This window comes from Solanum dulcamara, chromosome 8 (genome assembly GCF_947179165.1).
Source record: "Solanum dulcamara chromosome 8, daSolDulc1.2, whole genome shotgun sequence".
In the NCBI taxonomy this organism is placed as follows: Eukaryota; Viridiplantae; Streptophyta; class Magnoliopsida; order Solanales; family Solanaceae; genus Solanum; species Solanum dulcamara.
This window is the reverse complement of record NC_077244.1, coordinates 1,025,824-1,046,299: the sequence shown is the minus strand read 5'-3', so window position 1 is coordinate 1,046,299 and position 20,476 is coordinate 1,025,824. Positions and strand designations below refer to the sequence as shown.

Sequence of the window (20,476 nt, the reverse complement as noted above, 5' to 3'; positions counted from 1 at the left end):
TATGTTGAATTATTTTTTCTAAAAAAAGAGAAGCACCGATAACGACGACGAAGACGAAGAAGGCAGCAAAATGAAGGAGGTGAAGAAGGAGGGCCCGAAGGACTACAACTAAAGGGGAAGATATCGATGGTAAACAATGTGGTCAAACGGCCGAATTTTGTAACTAAAAAGTGCCAAAATGGCCACTTTATATTATATAATAAGTGGCTTGTTTTTTTATTATAAGCAAACATTTCTATTATATTTACTAAATCTTTATATAGTTTGAAATAATTATATATGGTTTTACTAATTAATAATTTCATATCAGATTTCAAGTGAGATACATCTAAATACATATTTTTTGCTAGATACGCTAAAACAAAAAGAGAGGCGAGCGAGATTTATCTATGCATTATAGATATATGCGAATCACAGTAGATACATATATTAGACACTAGATATAGCGAGATAGGAGAGTGGCGAGCGAGATAGGAGGGAGAGAGTGAAATTTGTCTGTGTATCTTAGATACATGCGAATTCACTTGGATACCATGTATCTAAAACAAATTACATATAATTTTGACCCCATATATCCAAGATACATGTATCTAAACGTATTTGAACGCGTCAGATATATGTACCCGAAGTCCAAAATCTAATAAGATTCACAATATTGCAAACTAACATGTATTTAAGTAATTAAATCATAAACTAGTGAAATTTCTATAAATTGCCCAAAATATGCAGTTTGGCCCCAAATAGATTTTGGGAAAAACGTGAAAAAACTTGGAAAACTAGTGTTTGGCCATATAATTTGCCATTGCTTGATAAATATATTTGGCAAATATCCCAAGTTCTAGAAAAAACTAGAACTTGGGTACTTGGAAAGTTTTAAAAATTACCTCAAACTTTTATATTTTATAAAAAAATACTCATTATTTATTAATTCCAACTAATATTTAGCTACCAACTTATTCCATTAACGTGGTCAACCAACACCATTAAATAACATCTATATCTATTACAATAAACAACCAGACTATTCCTTCCTACAATTTCTTTTTAATGCGATTAATGTATTGCTCTTGCCCATATTGTTATTTTGTTGTTATTGATTGTTATCAATTATGTTATAAGTTTTTTTTTAGCGGAACATATTCATTATAAAATGATAATACAAACTTATGGATATTTTAAATAAATTTTAAAACTTACGAATACAAAATTATATTTTTTAAAATAGTCAAATATTCTTAATTTTTTTTATAGCCAAACACATAAAACTTCACAAAAAACTTCATTCAAAAATAATTCACCATATGGTTAATCTAATGGACATTTCATGGCCGCAATTTAAATCTTGGGCTTCACAAGTGTAACAAAGTTGTCACATATTTTTGGGTTACTTAAGAGTCCTATAAAACATCCTTTTCCAACTTTGCTTCTACTTCAATTTTTTTTTCATTCGTAGCTTGCTCATTAAGCAAAAAATAAAAAATAAAAATTCAGTCCTTGTTCTTAATGTCTTTCATACAATTGAATTTTTGTTTACACTGCAGATTCTCAGCAAATTAAAAGGTAAAGTTTTTATTGCTTCACTTCTTTTCTTTTTTTCATTCATACAATTGTGATTTTGTCTCTGCAAATATTTCGATTAATTCTATGTATATTTAGTTTAAGAACATAGTAATCAAAAGTCTTATTTTTTAAAAGAAATTCGTGTCAAGTCGAAACCAGTTAATTAAATTGAAATAGAGGGAGTGTCTTATAAAAGTACTTGTATATAATTTAGATAAATACTACTGGTGCTGTCCAACGATAGTTATCTAATATTGATTTGACACAAGAATGCAATTTAATTTTATCAAATCACCCTTATTAAATAAAGGTTATCTAAACATTGCAAAATGAATAGAACTATTTAATAGCAAGTTTAAAATACACATTGGTAAATTATTCATTGGTTTTATAAATTGGATAAGTATAGTATAGAAGACAACTAAAGATGGACGGAGGGAGTATGTGAGGTGAGAGTGGCGGTGGTGTAGATGGCGGAAGATGAGGTGTGTTGGAGGGTAGTGAGGATATATTCAATGTGTAATGTCATTTATGGAACTATGGAACTTGTTTTCAATTATGGAAGTTATTTTTCTCATTTGTAAGGAAGTTGTTTTCTTAGGGAAGATGTTCTTATAAAACTTTTGACCAACAGAACATTAGAAAATTGGAAAACATTTTTTAGAAAATATTTTTCCTCCATGTTGAACACGCCCATAGCTTATGAGTTTTGAACTCAAAGTCAGGATTTGAAGTATACTTGTTTGTATCTATTGTGTGATTGTAGTTGAATGAAACAGTAGGCGGAGTATCTGCTAGCGCCCTTTCCAGGCACTTTCTGAACCCACGACACTTGTGAAAAGTGAAAACGCAAAAGTGGCCTTCTCGTTCAAACTTATTATAAATATTTTGTTTTGGAAAAGTATGTATATAATTGTATATTGGTTCAAGGTTTATGCAGTGATGATGTAAAAATTGCTTACACAAGCAAGTCATGTATAAGGTAATTATAGGTAAATCTATCAGAATTAACTGGTAACCTGATAAAAATCGTAACAAAGCTATTAGAATAGATTATACTTAATCTTTACACATAACTTCAATCCTATTTATGTGTGTATGTGTATGTATATATAATCTTTTAAACTTATGATTGTAATCTAACTCTTGGTACTTGACTTGAGTTGTTTTCTCTTAATTGGAAATCTGCATTCGAAACAGGCAGAGGGAACTGATTGTAGTGATTCTTGACCAGTTGTGGCTAGTTGCAATTATGGGGTTGATTGCTGTGGCAAGATTGGGGGTGAGTATATTGTCGGATGACGATCAGGTCTCTGTGGATTCCATAACTCTGTTTGTGGCTCTTCTTTGTGGATGCATTGTGATTGGTCATCTTCTTGAAGAGAGTCGTTGGATTAACGAGTCCATAACCGCTCTTTTTATCGTGAGTCTTTTTTCCTTTATTGAATCAATGTTGTATGTATGCACATATATAAAGGACACCGCATGTACATTCTAGAAGAGGGATGCCCTTTAAGATTTGAATTCTGCACCTAAGTGGCGGAGAGTATAGTTGTAACCACAAGACTGCAATTTTAGCCCGAGCACACACATATAAATGCATAATGTTACCTCATGTACAAGCTAGAAGAAGGAATATCCTTAATAAGATTTAAATTCTGCACCTAAGTGGCACCAAGTAAAGTTTTAATCACAAGACTGCAAATTAGCCTGAGAAAACACATAGTCATGCATAATATTACCTTAAATACGAGCTAGAAGAAGGAATGCCCTGTGTGAGATTTGAACTTTGCACCCTAATGGCATAAAGTTATAACCACTAGGCTGCAATTTTAGTCCGTGCACTCATTACATGCATAATATTACCTCCTGTACGAGCTAGAGAATGTCCTTAGTAAGATTTGAACTCTACACCTAAGTGGTGCAGAATAAAGTCGTTAACTCGTAACCATTAGACCACAACTTTAGTCTGTGCAGATGCATATATGTGCATGAATGATGATATTTATTGTGAATTTTCTTCAAGTCATTTTCATAGTGGACTATGCTTTTGGATTTTGCTGCAATGGATGATCTTTCTTGTTCTCATGGCAGGGTTTATGTACCGGAGGCATTATTTTGTTAACTACTAAAGGAAACAGCTCACATATCTTAGAATTTGATGAACAACTCTTCTTCATTTATGTTCTGCCACCCATTATATTTAATGCCGGGTAAGTTGTTTTCTCCTCGCCCTTATAGTGACATGTCAATTTAATGGGGTTGCCACAGTTATTTGAGCTTGTTTATTGCACTGTTGCATATTCCAAGTTTTGTTCTCCCTAGTCTGAACATGAATAAATGAAATATTCAACTCATTTAACAGTAACCTGCTGCTGTTATTGATAACTGACAGTTAGACAGAAGAAAAAAGAAATAAGAATTGCACCATTTTCTCTATTGCAAGTTTTTAGATGCTAAATTCTATGAGACTGACTTCAGCATTTGCACCTTATCAGTTTCCAGGTGAAAAAGAAGCAGTTTTTCAGGAATTTTATGACCATTATGTTGTTTGGTGCCTTCGGCACATTGATATCTTTCAGCATCATATCATTTGGTATGGCCTAGTTTCTCTGTCATCTTCAATTAACTTGAGAAAGAGAACACCTTGCGCAAAGGGAGCTGAAGCGAGGTTCTTTTTCGCTTCTTCCAATGTTAAATGAGCTGAAATTGACTCTCATATCAACATTTTTACTTTATTAATGCTTGTAGTGATCTTGGAGGAGGATTGATCTTAGGCTAGAGTTAGTTGAAATCTGAATCAATAAGAGAAGGTGTGAGTTAGCATTTGCATGACATGTCCTTAACTCCATATGACAGCATCTAGTAGAGCAACTTAAAGAAGTAGGTAAGAGTTTCCATGTTTACCTTATCCAAATTTCTTCACTAGAACATTGTCCTTACTCACAAATATTTCATCTTTCTTTAAAATGCTTTGACACAGTGTTAGAATGGAATTTTGTACATTTACAGACCTAAATGTTCTTGATTGTGCTTGTTAGTTGTAACTTGTAAAATACATCCAGTCCTGTGATTGAAAGGCACATTCATGTAGTTTCTTTACTTCAATCTTTTATGATCAAGGATACTGTATTTGTCGTTCTCAAAAGAACAAAAAAGAAAGAAGAAGATCAAGGTTACTGTATTTGTATATTCCAAGTGTGTTGTCCTTTCTGCCACTGCATAAAGCAAAATGGTTTCTTAATAGTTGAATTCTTCACCATGTAGAATCCAAAAATAATTTACTAGTTATTAGTTTTTTTTAAACCAATGGTTCATTTAGTCCTTCCTCCTTAAGAAGTTCACTATTTGTTGTTTTTGTTTTTACATGGGATTCTCTCTTGATTGCGCGAAATTGAATTTTTTTGTTTTAGGCGCAAAGGAGTTGTTGGGAAAGTTTGACATTGGCTTTTTGGAGCTACGAGATTATCTCGGTACTAGTCTTTCCTCTTCTTCAGATTGCAATTGATGTTTCAGGTTATCAATTGTAGATGTTATAATTTTGGTTGTTACAATAAGGGGTCATTTGCTTAAGAGTAAACAAAGGAGAAAAATTACTATATGAGGGTAAGGCACAAAATATTGTGTTTTATGTATATCTCATTAATACAAGGAAAGCTTCTATGCAGTAGTAAAAAAGTTTCAAAAGATATTTAAGTTATGAGTTTGACTTCCACCTGTAATTTCTTAGTATTTTCTTGGATCCCTTATCTTTCCTCCTGTCTCGACCTCTGCTACTGTTGTACCATAACCTTGTGAGAGTATTTTCTTTGTCTGGATTTGAGTGCATAAGAACTATGTTTCTCGGACTCTTCAAAAATGGCAATAGGTGCATGTCGGATCCTCCAAAATTAATGCCTTTTTGTTGGATTCGATACAGATGTGACCACTTTTTTGAAGAGTCTGAGCAACATAAGCTAAGAAGCAATCGTCATATAATAATTTGATTAATGATATGGATAAAATTTTAATCTCAGTCTTTCCTTGGTTGGCATTTTTCTGTAAATTGATTTTGACCTCTTATCTTCTGATAATTTCAAATACATTTTCCGTAGCGATTGGAGCAATTTTTTCAGCAACAGACTCTGTTTGCACCTTGCAGGTATGGATTTCCTCCAGACGTTGTGGCTGTTCTGTGGTAAAATGGATAATTATCGAGATAGCAACTTGTGTAGACTGAATGTTATGAGTTTAATTCTCAGGTTCTTAATCAGGACGAGACGCCTCGACTCTATAGTCTAGTCTTTGGGGAAGGAGTGGTAAATGATGCAACATCTGTGGTGCTCTTTAATGCGATCCAGAAGTTGGACCTCTCCCACATCAACCCAAGGGCTGCCTTATTGTTCACTGGAAGTTTTCTCTACCTGTTTCTTGCGAGCACTTTCCTGGGAGTTTTGGTAAGTAGCACACTTGCTTGCTTTATGTTTTATGCGCATTTGTCAATCCTGTCTACATTTGTCCTCAAGGAGTTTGAACCGTGTCTCAGTCCCAGTGTGGCTGATCATCCTTTTGGAACAGCTATTAATCATTGCCTTTGTAAACGATTTTCTCATCGACGAGTTAATAAGACACGAGACCCTCTTGGGCATACTTTTCCTTTTTTCTCATCAGGCCACCGGGTACTAACAGCTGTTTCATGCTGTTGTTGTTTGGCACCCATGAGAACATCGCTTACTATTCGATTTGCATGTGTTAAATGCCACAAGTGTTCATCCTGTGACAAAATCAGATTCTCCATAAGATTTATAGTTGCATTACCTATAGCTTCCTTATTCACTGGGCTCCACAACTTTATGGAAATGAATCCCATTTCTCTTTTCAGTGATGCCAAACAGCTGACATTATTTGACTTGTTCTAACCTTCTTTTTTTTTTTTGGGGGGGGGGGGGGGGGGGCGGGGGTTGTATAAGAATTTGTATTCATTTGCTTGACATCTACTATTTCATCTGTAATGTCTTTGTATTTTCCTGGTTGAGCAAGTCTGAAAATTTTCGATGTTGTTAGAACTAGGTCACTTTTTTCTATTTTTTTTCCAAATTTCTTGTTTGATCAGATTATGCTAACCATCTATCATTATTTACAACATCTTGCTCTTGAATGCAGATTGGATTGCTCAGTGCGTACCTAATAAAAAAGATATATCTTGGCAGGTGTGCTTTTCTTTATTCCATTTTTCTTTCTTATAGTTCAATTTTAATTTGCTTATTGTTATATATCTTTCGTTTCGCATCCAATTATTAATTGATCTGATTTTCTTCAATGCACATCACCATTCAAGTCTTTGGCTTACCTGTCAACACAAGAAAAAGTGATTACACAGCTAGGAAATTCCCACTTATTGAATGTCATAAGCTACTATAGGAGTTTTTTTCTTGACATACTGGCCCTTAACAGCAAAGTCTTTTTCTTCTTATTGTTGTTTTTCCTACTGCTCCTGTAGTTTCTTGTCCTTCGATTTCTATTACTATCTGCTGATTTCTTGTACCTCGATTATCGTACTGTTTTGTTGTAGTTTTTGTTTTGTTACTATCTTTTGTTTTTGTTATTATCTGTTGTTTCTTGTACTTCTTTATACTTCTTTTTCTGGACTGTGTTTTCCTTGAGTCGAGGGTCTATCGGAAACAACCTTTCTATCTCTGAGGTAGGAGTAAAGTCTGCATACACTCTATACTCTCCAGATTCCACTTTGTGGGACTACACTGGGTATGTTGTTGTTGTTCCTACTGTAATAAACTCAGTGTAATCAATGATATCCATGAAGTTTAATTCCTGAAAAGCTTCACTTTCTCTTAGAATTTATACAAAATTTTCTGATAATGCCAATATTATTTGTACTCACTGTGAGATAGTAGGTTTCCTAGGTCTTAATAAAATTTGAGATAATTATTACCATTCTGACATAGGGGACTAACTATTCAAGGTAGTCGGTCTCCTCAAGGAATCTCGATTCGATGTAGTAATACTGACTTTGGACCTATTAAATAGATGATTCAGGAAAAGACTTTAACGAGAATTTTGGATGTTAAGAATCTGTGTTCCTTGGGTATCAACGTGTATATCTATATGTATTCAGCATTTGTAACTCTAGAAGCCATCCGTTCCACTTGTAGGCACTCAACTGATCGTGAAGTTGCTCTCGTGATTCTCATGGCTTACCTTTCATATGTGATGGCAGAAGTAAGTTTCTGTACAAAGTGAACACCTGTACGGATGTTAAACTCATTACCTCTACGCGATGTAGTTTGTGTAATTACTGATTGTGATAAGTTGTCCCTGCCTTTCAGCTGTTTGACTTAAGCGGAATTCTTACAGTATTTATCTGTGGTATTGTCATGTCACACTATACCTGGCATAATGTGACTACCAATTCTAAAGTGACAACAAGGTATGTTCAGTCAGAACTCACTTGTTCCGAACGTCTTTATCTTTCTTTAGGAACTTCTCAAAGTAGCTATCTACGTGTTTCTTAGTTTAACTAATTTTATTTTTTCACAGACATACTTTTGCAACACTGTCATTTATTGCGGAGATCTTCATTTTCCTTTATGTTGGTATGGATGCCTTAGATATTGAGAAATGGAGATTCGTTAAAGACAGGTAAGATGTCATATCCATTTCATAAATTGTGTCTCCTAGTTCCTTTTATAGGCCTTTTTGATCTAATTTAATTCTCGTTTTGTGGATTTTTCCGTTCCATAGTCCCGGAAAATCTGTTGGGGTAAGCGCTGCGTTGCTTGGCCTGGTTCTGGTTGGAAGAGCATGTTTCGTGTTCCCGTTGTCTCTGTTATCCAATTGCTTGAAGCGATCTGAGCATGACAAGTTTGGTCTCAAACAACAGGTTATATCTCATTTTTTGTCCTAGTCCCTTGCAGCCGGTGTTGCTAAATCTTATCGGAGAAATAATAATTCATCAACTTCACAGGTTACAATATGGTGGGCTGGTTTAATGCGAGGATCTGTCTCCATGGCATTGGCTTATAACCAGGTCGGTATTTGAAACTTATCAGCTCTTCTTCTAAAGTGTGTATAGCACATGTGTTCTTTGGGGACATCCGATAAAATTGGAATTTTCAGTACGTTACAGTTTGTTTTTTGTTTGCCCGAAATAAGTGAGTGTAGGATACAGAAAACTTGAAAACATGTCTTGTTAGTTAAATAGATTCGTGCAAATCTCTGCTGCTATGCGCTCGTTTACTCCTTTCTCACTAAGAAAGAATGTATTTGTATTTTAAAAGTGACGTTGCATTTATTGAAGCGTGATTCCTGGTGTGCAGTTTACGAGGTTTGGCCACACCCAACAGCCAGGAAATGCAGTTATGATCACCAGCACAATTACAATAGTCCTCTTCAGTACAGTGGTAACTACGTCTTTCCTTTGTCCTGAGCTTTTTTTGTAATTATGTATATATACTATATGTTGAATCTCCTTGATTTTTGACTTTTGTTAGTGAAAATCCTCGATCTGTCATTGCTAGTCCTTAGCCCAAAATGAGATGATAAAATGGTCCTCACATATTTAAAAAATTGTCTAACATGGTCAATGTTTGTATGCATTCATTGGAAGACAGAAAGTTCTCAAGTCAACATTCTTCATTTACAACAACTACACTTTAGTCTTAAACAAGTTGGTGTCGGCTATATGAATTATCACTGACCATGTTACTCCATATAATAAAAATAAGAGGGAGAAGTTATAGTGACTTAATTTCGATTTAGCTACATCTAATTGTTTTGACCCCCTTTTAGGTGTTTGGGTTGATAACCAAGCCTCTTGTAAGGTTCTTATTGCCTTCATCACGAGGTTTCAGCAGCCTTATCTCTTCTGAACAATCGTTTGCACGCCCACTTCTCACCAACGGGCAAGAACTCGAAGTTGAGATGGGAAATGTTGATCCCTTTCAACCAGCCAGTTTGAGCATTCTACTGAATGAACCTTCTCACACTATTCATAACCATTGGAGAAGGTTCGATGATGCTTTTATGCGACCCCTATTCGGAGGCAGGGGATTCGTGCCCGATGCACCCGAGTTGTCAAAGGGAGGATGTGATCAATATTGACAGTGTTAAAACGTCGAGTTTCTTGAATTTGCCATTAACTTACTACTGACTTTAGTATTCAGTTTAACCATGATCAAGGGCGGAGCTAAGGGCCGAAAGGGGGATTCATCCAACTCTTCTCGGCCACAAATTTACATTGTATATGCAACTTCAAAATTAATTTTTATGTATAAACAGTAGATAATGAATTTTCTAGAGTTTTCGTATATTTATTACTTTATACTTTGAATCCCCTTAGTGAAAATGCTGGTACAGTCACCAAGCCATGATATTGTAGATCATTGTGCCATATTGGTTGGGTTTACTTTCTTGCTTGTATAGTTGTATATAGCACAATATCTGATGTGAAATTATGATTTATAACATGATATCATTGACAAGCACAATATTTACTTTCATTAGCATTCTTTTCATCTTACATCTTTATTACTAGTCAAAACTGAACAGAGAATATGAATTTGTTTAATACTTAGTAAAGGAGAGACAATAAGGGCGTTTGGTCTAGTGGTATGATTCTCGCTTTGGGTGCGAGAGGTCCCGAGTTCGATTCTCGGAACGCCCCAAAATTTATGATTTTTGTTTGGGTACTGGCGGGCGGCAAATTAACTCAACAACAACAAGGCAAATTAACTCGTCACAACAAAATTCATTAAAATTTTGTTTGTTAGGAAAAAAAATTCGATGGATTTTTAGTTAAGAATTTCATATATCTAAAGGCATTTTGAAATTAAATATATTTTTAATAGTAATTTCGAGTGACTAAAGCATTCATGATATAACAGGGTATATTTTGTAACTTGTCTTTTAACATAGTGAAATTGAACCTAACGAAATAAATCAAATGATTTTATTTCTCTTTCTTACTTGCTTTTTTTCACCTTTTTTGTCAAGAATAAGTTGCATTAAGATAATATATGGTCGTTATCATTGTGAAACTTCTTGAAGAGATAAATTATCACCAAAAGAAAAAAAAAGAAAACTTCGAATCGTGCGTAGAAGACTTTAATACATGAAGTAATTGATGTCATTCAAAAATGGATGAAATAAATCAAAGAGAAAATGATACAAAATTACAAACGACCTCCTAGTATTTCATGAGCTTTTAAGTAGACATGTTGATATTTTTTTGAAAAGAGCAATAATAAAAACTTATCAGTGTGATCTCATAAATAGAGTTTTGGGAGAATAGTATGCATGTAGATCTTACATCTACCTTAGATTATTTCCGATAAGACCCTTGACTCAAGAAAAACATTTATTGAATAAAATTTCTTTGTTAATTGAGGAAACATCACTTGAAGATGAATGAATTCACTAGTATCCTTTCTATAATTACTTAATATCAAATTACTCACGAAAAGCAAACCAATCTGGGCGTTTGGTCTAGTGGTATGATTCTCGCTTTGGGTGCGAGAGGTCCCGAGTTCGATTCTCGGAACGCCCCAAGCATTATTCTTTTTAAAAGTGACATTTTTAATTCCAAAAATGTCACGTGATTTTAAAAAATCATTTCACTCATTTTTTTATGGTGAAAGCTACATAAATTGGACCGATTAGTGAAACTATTTATCTAAATTGGACCTAACCCAAATTATTTATCGTTAATGGACCCATAGCCCAAACTATTTACGCATCTACCCCATTTTCTCTTTTCTTATTTTGTACATGACGTCAGCATCACAATTATGAATTAATCCTTTGTGATACTCCGTAGATATATTGATATCATACAACAACAACAACCCAGTGAAATTCCACAACGTGGGGTTTGGGAAGGGTAAAGTGTACGCAGACCTGACTTCTACCAAGGTAGGACGGCTGTTTTCGAAAGACCCTTGGCTCAGTAAAATCATAAAAAGAAGTCAGATAAAGATAAGAAGTTCAGAGCGATATGGCAAAGCAAATAATGAAAGCAACCCAGATAAAATAGAGCAATTAAAGTATATAAAAATAATAGATAATAACAGAAATAAGACCACAATGAATTATAGTGCGTTAATACGCCTACTAAAAAGAAAAAATAACGAGACTATGAACTAGCCTTCTACCCTAATGTGGATTTTCCACACCCTCCTATCTAAGGTCATGTCTTTGGTAAGTTATAACTGCGCCATATCCTGTCTAATCACGTCTCCCAATATTTCTTCGGCCTACTCCTACCTCTTTTGAAACCATATCGATATTATATAGAATTGAACTTAATCCTCTATGATACTCTGTCGGTATATGAAAGTAACAAAACATTTAAGAGTAAATATTTTACTTTTTTGGGGGCATAAGTGTTCTTTTCCTCTTTTTTAAAACCCCTTCAGAAACAAGCCAAATTCAAAAAAAAAAAATAAAAAAATCTCTCGTCTACTCAGTCATAAAATGGGTTTGAATTAGGTATGAATAAAGAGGGATTAGGTTGTCATTTTAGTTGGGTCGGATCTAGAGGGATAAAAACAGGTGAGGTAATTTTTTTAAGTCACAAGACATTTTTAGATTTATTTAATTCAATATATGATTCAAACGGGTAAATATGCACTATTTATTAGCCGACGAGATTACCATATGATAGTATATATATACCACTTTTTTAATAAAGGTACATTCACTCTAAATCATAAAGTCAGAGATATATCTACTCCATTTTCCTAAATTTTGTTTTAAAAACACCTAAAATTTATCGTCTAAATTAAAAAATTTAATTTTCGAAATTTTAACTGTGATACGTAAATTGGACAACTGTCCATCTGTGTACTATATTTCCCTCCAAAAAGTTGCCGCTTTACTTTTTGTCCTCCTTTCCATTTCTCCTCAAAAAAACTCATTCGCCATTAACGAAACCTCACAGACTCACAGTACTACACTCTATCGGCGATTCCATACAAGTTCGATTTTTCTGGTTTTCTGCAATCATCTGTTATTCAGGTGATTAATTTTCGCCTCTGTTTATCGAGATCTTCAATGGATTGTTGTTTCATTATACATGTTTTTTTTGGCTTTTTGTTTTTTGTGAGCAAAATGATTATTTAGTGGTATGCGGATTCGAGATTATTTCTGATTATCGTGATGTTGTTGTTGTTGATGAACATGCGGATTTGAACTTTATGAGTTCTAAAATTCTGTGGTAGTGATATCGGGTACTAGTGAGTGAGTTCTAAGTTTAATTTTGTATATATTTAGTAATTTTATGATACAATTACAGGTTTTGAACTAAAGCTGTTGGTTCCGGCTGAACCTGTATGCTAGGCTTTTAGCTCTGCCTCTAAATTCATGATGAAGATAAATGGCTCCTAGTAAAGTAGTTTAAAGTTTCTAGATGATCGGATGTGTATATGTTTGTGTGTTTTCTATTTCTGTTGTTGATTTTGCAGGAAAGGTTAATAAAATTGGATTTTGGTTGAGGTTGATCGAAACACAATGCTCCTTCAATGAACATTTTTGTTGATGTATTTGCTATTTTTTGTTATTGATTTTGCAGGAAAAGTTGACAAAATTAGATTTTGGTTGAGGTTGGTCAAACAAATTGCTCCTTGAACGAACATTTTTGTCTCTGTATTTGCTATTTTTTGTTGTTGATTTTGCAGGAAAAATTAATAAAATTAGATTTTTGTTGAGGTTGATCACAACACATTGCTTTTTGAATGAACATTTTTGTTTGCGTATCTGCTATTGATTTTGCAGGAAAATTAATAAAATGAGATTTTGGTTGAGATTGATCGAAACACATCGCTCCTTGAATGGAATTTTTGTTTGTGTATATGCTATATTTGTTGTTGATTTTGCAGGAAAATTTAACAAACTTAGATTTTGGTTGAGGTTGATCAAAACACATTGCTCCTTGAATGAGCATTTTTTTGGGGGTGGGGTGGGGGTGGGGGTGGGGGGCATTAAATGATTATTCAATTATATGGGGATCCAAGATTATTCATTGCTTGTGGTGGATTCATCTCTGATTATCCTGATGTTGTAGTTGTTGCTGATGAGTGATGATCATGTTGAAGATGAAGTCTCCTAGTAAAATAGTTGAAATTTCAACATGATCGTATGTGTATATGCGTGTGTATTTACTATTTCTGTTATTGATTTTGCAGGAAAAGTTGACAAAATTAGATTTTGGTAGGTTGATCAAAGACATTGCTCCATGAGCTGTTAAGGTATTAATTCTCTACAGATTATTAATTTAACCGCAAATTACAAAGTCCGTGAATTAGGTTAAGGTAAAGAGGAATAATGGATATATTCCTCAAATCTCAGTATCTTTGCTTGTTCTCACAACCTACTCACTTCCCTTAAAGAAAACAAGTAGATTCAACCATTGTATGCTAATTAAAGAAGCAACGACAAACTCAAATTCAATTTTTTGATTGTTGGAGTCAGTTATATGAGTCCTATACATCAAACATACAATCTGCTCGATTTAGGTCATTTCATCAGAGAAAACTGTACATGGCTTTGTGATCAGAGGGAAAAATGGAGTGCAATGATTAGTGAAGATTCATAAACATACCCCAACTTGCTTGGCATTGATGTGTAGTTGTTGTTGTATTTTGTGATCAGAGAGCAAGGTAAAAACGGAGAGAATCAGAATAGAATGGAAGCTGAGAATGCATATACACTTCCCTTTTATGATACTTTTAACATTGAGAGTCCTTCAATTGGAATGGACAACCTTGATTTTCCTGCAATGAGCTTGGATATCCCTGATTGTGTTGAAAACAAGGTCTCTCATTTGGCAAATGAATGTGAGGAAGAGGTTGTCCTTGACAGCGACGATGAAAGAATGCACGGTTTTGAAGTGGCAAGTGTCTCAAAGTTGAGATCTTCTGATAATGCAAGGTATAAACAGCGGCTGGATAAGTGTAAACACTCAGCAGTTTCTAAAAAAACTTATGTGGGTAAGCATCTGTCTCACAAACATGACATTTGACTCAATATCATTCTTATAATCATCAAACTAATGAGTAACAATATATGATTTTATGCTCATTTACCCATTTGTAATCCTACTGAAGCTCTGTATCTAAATACTTTCTAGCTCAAATTCTCCTGAATGCACTAGCTAAATGCTCTAGAAGCTGTAACATTTTGAAGGAGGATTACTTTTTGTATAAATTTATGTGCATCAATGCCATTGGAAATATTGTTTTTGGGCTGTGTAAATTGCGAATGAACTCATTTTTATTGTTGAATAGCACACTCTGATTCATCATTCCTCACCTATGATTGAATACCATCTCATTTTCACAAATATGGATGAACTCATATTTTATTGTTGAATTGCACACTCTGATTCATCGTTCCTCACCTATGACTGAATACCATCTTATTTTCACAATTATGGAAGATAACCATGTGTCCTTTTAGATCAAAAGCAAGTAGTGTATAGAAACTAGGAAGCCTTTATGACAGAAGCTAATATTTAATGACTGTCAGTGATATACGGCATAGTTCAATTTTCAGCTCGACTTGAGTAAAAATATCTGAAGCGTAGGCGTTGAAGTTGATCAGTAGCTATCAGCATAATCGTGACTTAACTATTTCTACATCTGTTGAGAAAGCCGTCTTAATTCAAACCTTAATAGCTTCCTTTATCTTCATAGCATCTTTCAATGTGCATTTCATGAATTCTTTTCAATTGTGTATCTCCTATTTTTATTGCACCTTGAATCTTGCGATATTCTTATTAGGATGTCTACGGAGGTCAAAGAATCTATTTAAGTATATGGATTCAGCCAGAAACACCACAGATTTTGAGAAAACTAATCAACAGAAACAGTTCTCTGAGATTAATGGCAGTATATCTCCACAAATAGATAATATCAGTGTTAATACAAAACCAAGAGTTGAAGAGGATTGGTGTCAGGCTGCTGAAATAACCAAGGATAAAACCTCTGAGGGAAATGTGGAAACTGAAGACTCAACTGTTTATGGTGTGGATGGAGATAAAGATTTTCCACTCTATTCTTGTAAAATAGAACTCCCCAAGTTAAGCAAAACTGAATCTCAAGTACCTGGAGAGCTATCAGAAGCTAATGCTCTGGACTTCGTTGACCACTACCTATCAGTTTACAATGAAGTTGCACTCAATGAAGTCAAAGCTGGAGTAGTGAATAAGATTGTATCACCTCCAATTTTTAGCCGTGTGGGACCTCAAAAATTGGCAAGCAGAATGAATGTTCAAAATGCAGTAAAAAACTCCAGAGTTTTTGACTGGCCTGAGAGGCAAAGTGATAGTGCAAATGGTTCTTTTTCAAGACACCGAAAGATATTGACCTATCACAGAAAGAATTACACACTGAAGAAACAAAAAGTATCTAGTATCCAATCCAGCAAGGAGCCAATGGAAAGTACGACAGATTTAAATAAGGCGGAACCAAAGTTTCTACCGGAAGGTCACATGAATGTTGAGTCCAACTTCCTGAGGAAGTCGGACGAGCAAGTTGATATGGGGACATTTGAGCAACAAGTTGATTATGATGGAAATCGATCAGATGGATTAGAAACATATGATGTTGGCCTTGATACTCAACTGGCTGCTGAAGCTATGGAAACTCTACTACACGCCCCTCCTTTGAAAAGTGATGCGGTTTGGGCCCCTCCCGTTCCAAAAGCCATCCTAGTTAAAGAAGGGGAATATCCTGAGAGAGCTATCTTAAGAGAGTTTAATATTGATGATAGTTCACCAGAACCTACTTTATGTAGCTCAGCTGAAATAGAGTTGTTAAGAGGAAAAACCAGAGGGTTTTCTTCTGTCGTTCATAGAACTAGGCATCAAGTGTCTTTAAGTTTGAGGAGCTTGGAGAATCCAATAACCAATTCCATCACAGAGTCTGATTTTCCAAAGAAAAGAAGGAAGCAACGTGAGCTTGGAGAGTTAAATGAAAATTTGTTCAAAGTGGTTGCTGTAAGAGGGCAAGTTTCCAAATCAGGTACTAACACATCAAGGAAAGCTAGAAAAGTTAGCATGAATAAACGAGGAGAAATTCGCCAAAGTGTAGCAGCCACATTGAGTCAACTGAAATTGGAAAACTGGGTCTCTAAGAGGAAAAGAACACATAAAGGGGTGCGACGGCTTTCAATTGGATCAAGCAATCTCTATCCTCTACTGATGCCTGCAGATCGGGAAAATGACTTTAAGTTTCCAGTTTTGAATCATAAGGCAGAGAGCAGACGACAACCCTTGGAATTTAACAGACAGAATCAGTCTTCATCTGAAAAGAACCAGTCAGGACTCTTGTCAATTCAAACCGCAAGTAAACCTTATTCCTCAATTTGTAAATATTCGGTCACAAAGCAGAAGATGACACCCATGGACTTCAAAAGAGTTGAATCTACTGAGTCTGCCAAATCAAATGAAATGACCTCCATATCCACTAATCTTTTGAAAAAAGACATGAAATCTGACATATTGTCAAATGGAATCTCAGATCCGTCATACTGTCTTAATGATCACAAGAAAGGCAAGCAACACATGAGAAGTCTCTCCAGATCACCCCTTTCTCAAGAGCTTATTAGACTAGGCTATGCAGAGCAATTACCTGATTTTCTGCCTAGAGGTTCACGACGACGAAAAGGTGCAGGTGACATTTGTGTCTTGTTCAGCCAGGGGTTGGATAGCAAATTAATCAAGCAGCAGAAAAAGGTACTGTTCCCCGTTATCTGAGATATCTTTGACTTTAAATTGAACAAGTGTTGGACAATGCTTTACAGTTTTCCTAATTGCCCTTGAATGCAGATTTTGGCAAGACTCGGATTTATCTCCACGTCAAATTGTTCTGATGCCACACACTTTGTCACTGACAGCTTTGTTAGAACTAGGAATATGCTAGAAGCCATTGCCTGTGGAAAACCAATTGTAACACATTTGTGGCTTGAGAGCTGTGGAAGAGCAAGCTGTTTTGTTGATGAGAAAAGTTATATTTTAAGAGATGTCAAAAAGGAAAAGGAACTCAGTTTTAATATGCCTTCTTCACTTGCTCATGCTAGAAAGCACCCCCTTCTAGAGGTATGTGTATATAATTGTGTATCCATCTCATCTAAAACTGTAAGTTGCTTGAGTACACTTTTAGTTTAGTTACTTAATAGAGGAATGTTTAGGCTATCATAACGTTCACTTTTCTTCTGAATTAACAGGGTCGAAGAGTCATTATTACTCCAAGCGCAAAACCTAATAGAGATACCCTTATAACCTTGGTCCAGGCAGTGCGTGGTGAGGTACGCAACCATGGCATTGATTTGACTTTTTTGATGCTGTTTTAGTTTCTACTCTTGACGTGTGACTGATGTGCATTGCGAAAAAATCAACCAAGTTTGTAAATTGCTGTTTTAAATGTATTATTGAAAATATTATAACAAATTTATTTCAATTAAGGATCTTTCTTTTCCTTTTTGATCTTTTCAGGTGGTGGACGAATCTAATAGAAAAATCACTTGGGATGATCTATTAATTCTTTCCTGTGAAGAAGATTACAAAGTGTGTATTCCATATCTGGAAAAGGGTATGATTTCATTTCTTCCTTTTTCGCCCTTCTGGCAATTGCTTTTCTTGGGATTAATGACAACAAGTATCACTATTGTAGGAACTCTTGTTTATAGTTCGGAGCTCTTGCTTAATGGGATTGTTATCCAGAAACTGGAGTACAGTAGGTATGTATTTCTTAATGTAAACAACATTCTCCATCTGTTTTCTCTTTAGTGCCAAAATTACCATAGTGTTTGGTGCTCTTCTATTATGGGCAGCAATATTTTGCATAACCAGATGATTTTGCGAAATCCTATTGAATTGTGACTAAAATCTGGCCCTTTTAATATGATTGCATGAAATGCAAGCTTGCTTTCTGTGTGCTAAGTGGTTGAAATGTCTGAATTCTTAGCGTTGAGCAATTGATCATGTCATGAAAACTGTTGTAGACATATACCTTTAGGAAAATTTGCACAAATATGACACCTTGTGGCTGCTGTTTAAGGAATTTGTGCAAAAATGGCCTCGGTACAACAACACAGGCACGTCCTACAATCTGACAAGACCTGTGAACAATTTAACAAAATTAGGAGAATGAAGATTGTACTTAAGTTATGACGCACTTATCCTACAATATGATAAGAAGTGTGATCTTTATTGTTCGGGCATGAAATGATCCTATTTCTGTGAATCACCCTACTTTTGTTTTCTATTGGAAGTGATTCCGAAGTTTCTAATTTGCATTAGCAACACCAAGGCAAAGGATTGTTATATCTCTAAATTTGGAATATTTTTTTAAAAGAACTAAAGCTATTTTAGCATGTACCTATAGTTAAAGCGATTGGACATTTGGACTTTGTTCTAGGATCATGTTGAGTCATCTGCACTTTATTTGGATTTTGTACCATCTATAGGAGAATGCCTAACTGCTTGACTTCCATTATTGTTGTTTCAAGTACAGGCATCAGCTTTTCACAAAGTTTCATGACAAAAACTGTAAAAAATGAAAATCTGTCCTATATTGACTAGGACGAGCTTTTTCACAAAGAAAGGTTCGTGCCCAACTGTTTGCATATCAGTTGAAAAATGCTACTAGTCCAAGTCACAGATGATGATATCCTTGTGTTACCGGATACTCGGAGGTTTAGCTGGACAGAGGTATTGTATTATATTGGTATAGTAACTAAGTTCTCAAAGTTTGTCCAGAAAAGGTTGTCAGTTATCTATTCCTTGTAAATTCACTTGGTTTGCTAATCAATCTTTGAACAAATGTAAATGCACAATGTTCTTTTTTGTTTTGGATTTGTTGAGAAAACAAGTAAGGAAGTATTTTACTAAGGAAAATGATTAGATTGTTATACTTGCAAAAATATTTTTAACTCCAATTGAAGCCCAATTAGCATGAGATCTTGTTAACCTTTTTTTCCCCTTTCATTTCTCGGTAGTTTAACGTACGGTTACCCCTCTAACGAAAAAAATATTAACTTATGAAACGTAAACTTCTGGAATGCAAATGAAAAATGTGTTTAGGGCAAACTAGGCTTATTGGCTCAATTCAAAACATCTCAAAATAAAGACGATAATTTCATTCAATTAATTTTTGAAATAGAAACTGACAAGCATACTTTCATTTGTAGAATTAAATTTAAAAAACAAAACATTGAAGTTATGTTTACTGATACGGGAAATAACTTGTAACACTGCATTTTAACTTTTTATAGAAGGTTTTTTCATTCTTTAAAAAATATTACCTCTTAATATTTGTATAGAGAATTTCACACATTTATCTTTTAAATGAACTATTAGTATATTTCTTTTTTTATATTGCGTGTGCATAGAACTTATACTTTTATAAAAATAGGAAAATTAACCTAATTAAGCTCTATTTATGTTATTGTCATATCTTTTTATAAGGTAATGTCATTAATAGTAAAATGAAAATGTTGACACACAAACTAACTAAAAACGTGTCATTCTTTTCAAATAGATTAAAAAAGACTAATAAGATAGACAAATTGAAATGAAAAATAAGATAGATAAATTAAAAAATGAAGAAATTTTACACTACATATTAGTCTAACAAATCCCACAATAAAACTCATCCTAATTTTTACTCCATTCGTTTAAAAAAGAATGATCTAGTTTAATTTGACACGAAATTTAAGAAAAAAAATCTTTTCAATCTTGTGGTCCTAAATTAAAGTTATGTCAAAGAGAAAAAGACCAAAATAATCCCTTATCTTTGCGTTAAGACTCAAAGTCATCCTTGAGTAATCACATAGAGCACTAACAATCCCTCATATTTGCAATATTGATGTATTTTTGGTCCTCCCCCAAACTTTTGCCTATCTTTTAATATTAATTTTATCC

The 20,476-nt window shown here is 34.4% G+C and overlaps 2 protein-coding genes and 2 non-coding genes across 7 annotated transcripts; all 4 read left to right on the top strand.

The window, feature by feature from the left end:
• Nucleotides 1–1,472: 1,472 nt before the first annotated feature.
• On the top strand, nt 1,473–10,043 carry LOC129899666 (sodium/hydrogen exchanger 1-like). 4 transcript variants are annotated; one of them, XM_055974684.1, is made up of 15 exons: nt 1,473–1,560; nt 2,795–2,983; nt 3,655–3,773; nt 4,059–4,156; nt 4,974–5,033; nt 5,655–5,701; nt 5,802–5,996; nt 6,703–6,749; nt 7,710–7,776; nt 7,884–7,984; nt 8,095–8,196; nt 8,299–8,437; nt 8,522–8,584; nt 8,874–8,957; nt 9,346–10,043. In XM_055974684.1, the coding sequence occupies exons 2-15, from the start codon at nt 2,813–2,815 to the stop codon at nt 9,655–9,657; spliced, it is 1,605 nt and encodes a 534-aa protein (XP_055830659.1). In that variant the 5' UTR covers nt 1,473–1,560; nt 2,795–2,812; the 3' UTR covers nt 9,658–10,043. The 4 variants fall into 4 exon arrangements, with proteins under 4 accessions (XP_055830659.1, XP_055830660.1, XP_055830658.1 ...); XM_055974685.1 differs by having other exon boundaries at nt 2,761–2,842; XM_055974683.1 differs by having other exon boundaries at nt 2,761–2,983.
• Nucleotides 10,044–10,147: 104 nt separating this feature from the next.
• On the top strand, nt 10,148–10,219 carry TRNAP-UGG (transfer RNA proline (anticodon UGG)). Its single transcript has one exon. It is a non-coding gene; the product is annotated as a tRNA-Pro (tRNA).
• Nucleotides 10,220–11,029: 810 nt separating this feature from the next.
• On the top strand, nt 11,030–11,101 carry TRNAP-UGG (transfer RNA proline (anticodon UGG)). Its single transcript has one exon. It is a non-coding gene; the product is annotated as a tRNA-Pro (tRNA).
• A 1,401-nt stretch (nt 11,102–12,502) lies between these two features.
• Nucleotides 12,503–19,476, top strand: LOC129901721 (uncharacterized). Its single transcript, XM_055976977.1, has 9 exons — nt 12,503–12,570; nt 13,737–13,799; nt 14,203–14,540; nt 15,333–17,287; nt 17,381–17,650; nt 17,779–17,859; nt 18,047–18,143; nt 18,225–18,291; nt 19,068–19,476. The coding sequence occupies exons 3-9, from the start codon at nt 14,237–14,239 to the stop codon at nt 19,111–19,113; spliced, it is 2,820 nt and encodes a 939-aa protein (XP_055832952.1). The 5' UTR covers nt 12,503–12,570; nt 13,737–13,799; nt 14,203–14,236; the 3' UTR covers nt 19,114–19,476.
• Nucleotides 19,477–20,476: the final 1,000 nt, after the last annotated feature.

What these genes read in the sequence shown, in the direction of transcription:
- LOC129899666 (XM_055974682.1), top strand. An exon ending in TTTCAGCATCATATCATTTG is followed by an intron (nt 4,157 to 4,973) that starts GTATGGCCTAGT and finishes TTTTTGTTTTAG; the next exon opens with GCGCAAAGGAGTTGTTGGGA. An exon ending in AGTTTGGTCTCAAACAACAG is followed by an intron (nt 8,438 to 8,521) that starts GTTATATCTCAT and finishes TCAACTTCACAG; the next exon opens with GTTACAATATGGTGGGCTGG.
- LOC129901721 (XM_055976977.1), top strand. Translation starts at nt 14,237, where the DNA reads ATGGAAGCTGAGAATGCATATACACTTCCCTTTTATGATACTTTTAAC. An exon ending in GAAAGCACCCCCTTCTAGAG is followed by an intron (nt 17,651 to 17,778) that starts GTATGTGTATAT and finishes CTGAATTAACAG; the next exon opens with GGTCGAAGAGTCATTATTAC. An exon ending in TATTCCATATCTGGAAAAGG is followed by an intron (nt 18,144 to 18,224) that starts GTATGATTTCAT and finishes TCACTATTGTAG; the next exon opens with GAACTCTTGTTTATAGTTCG.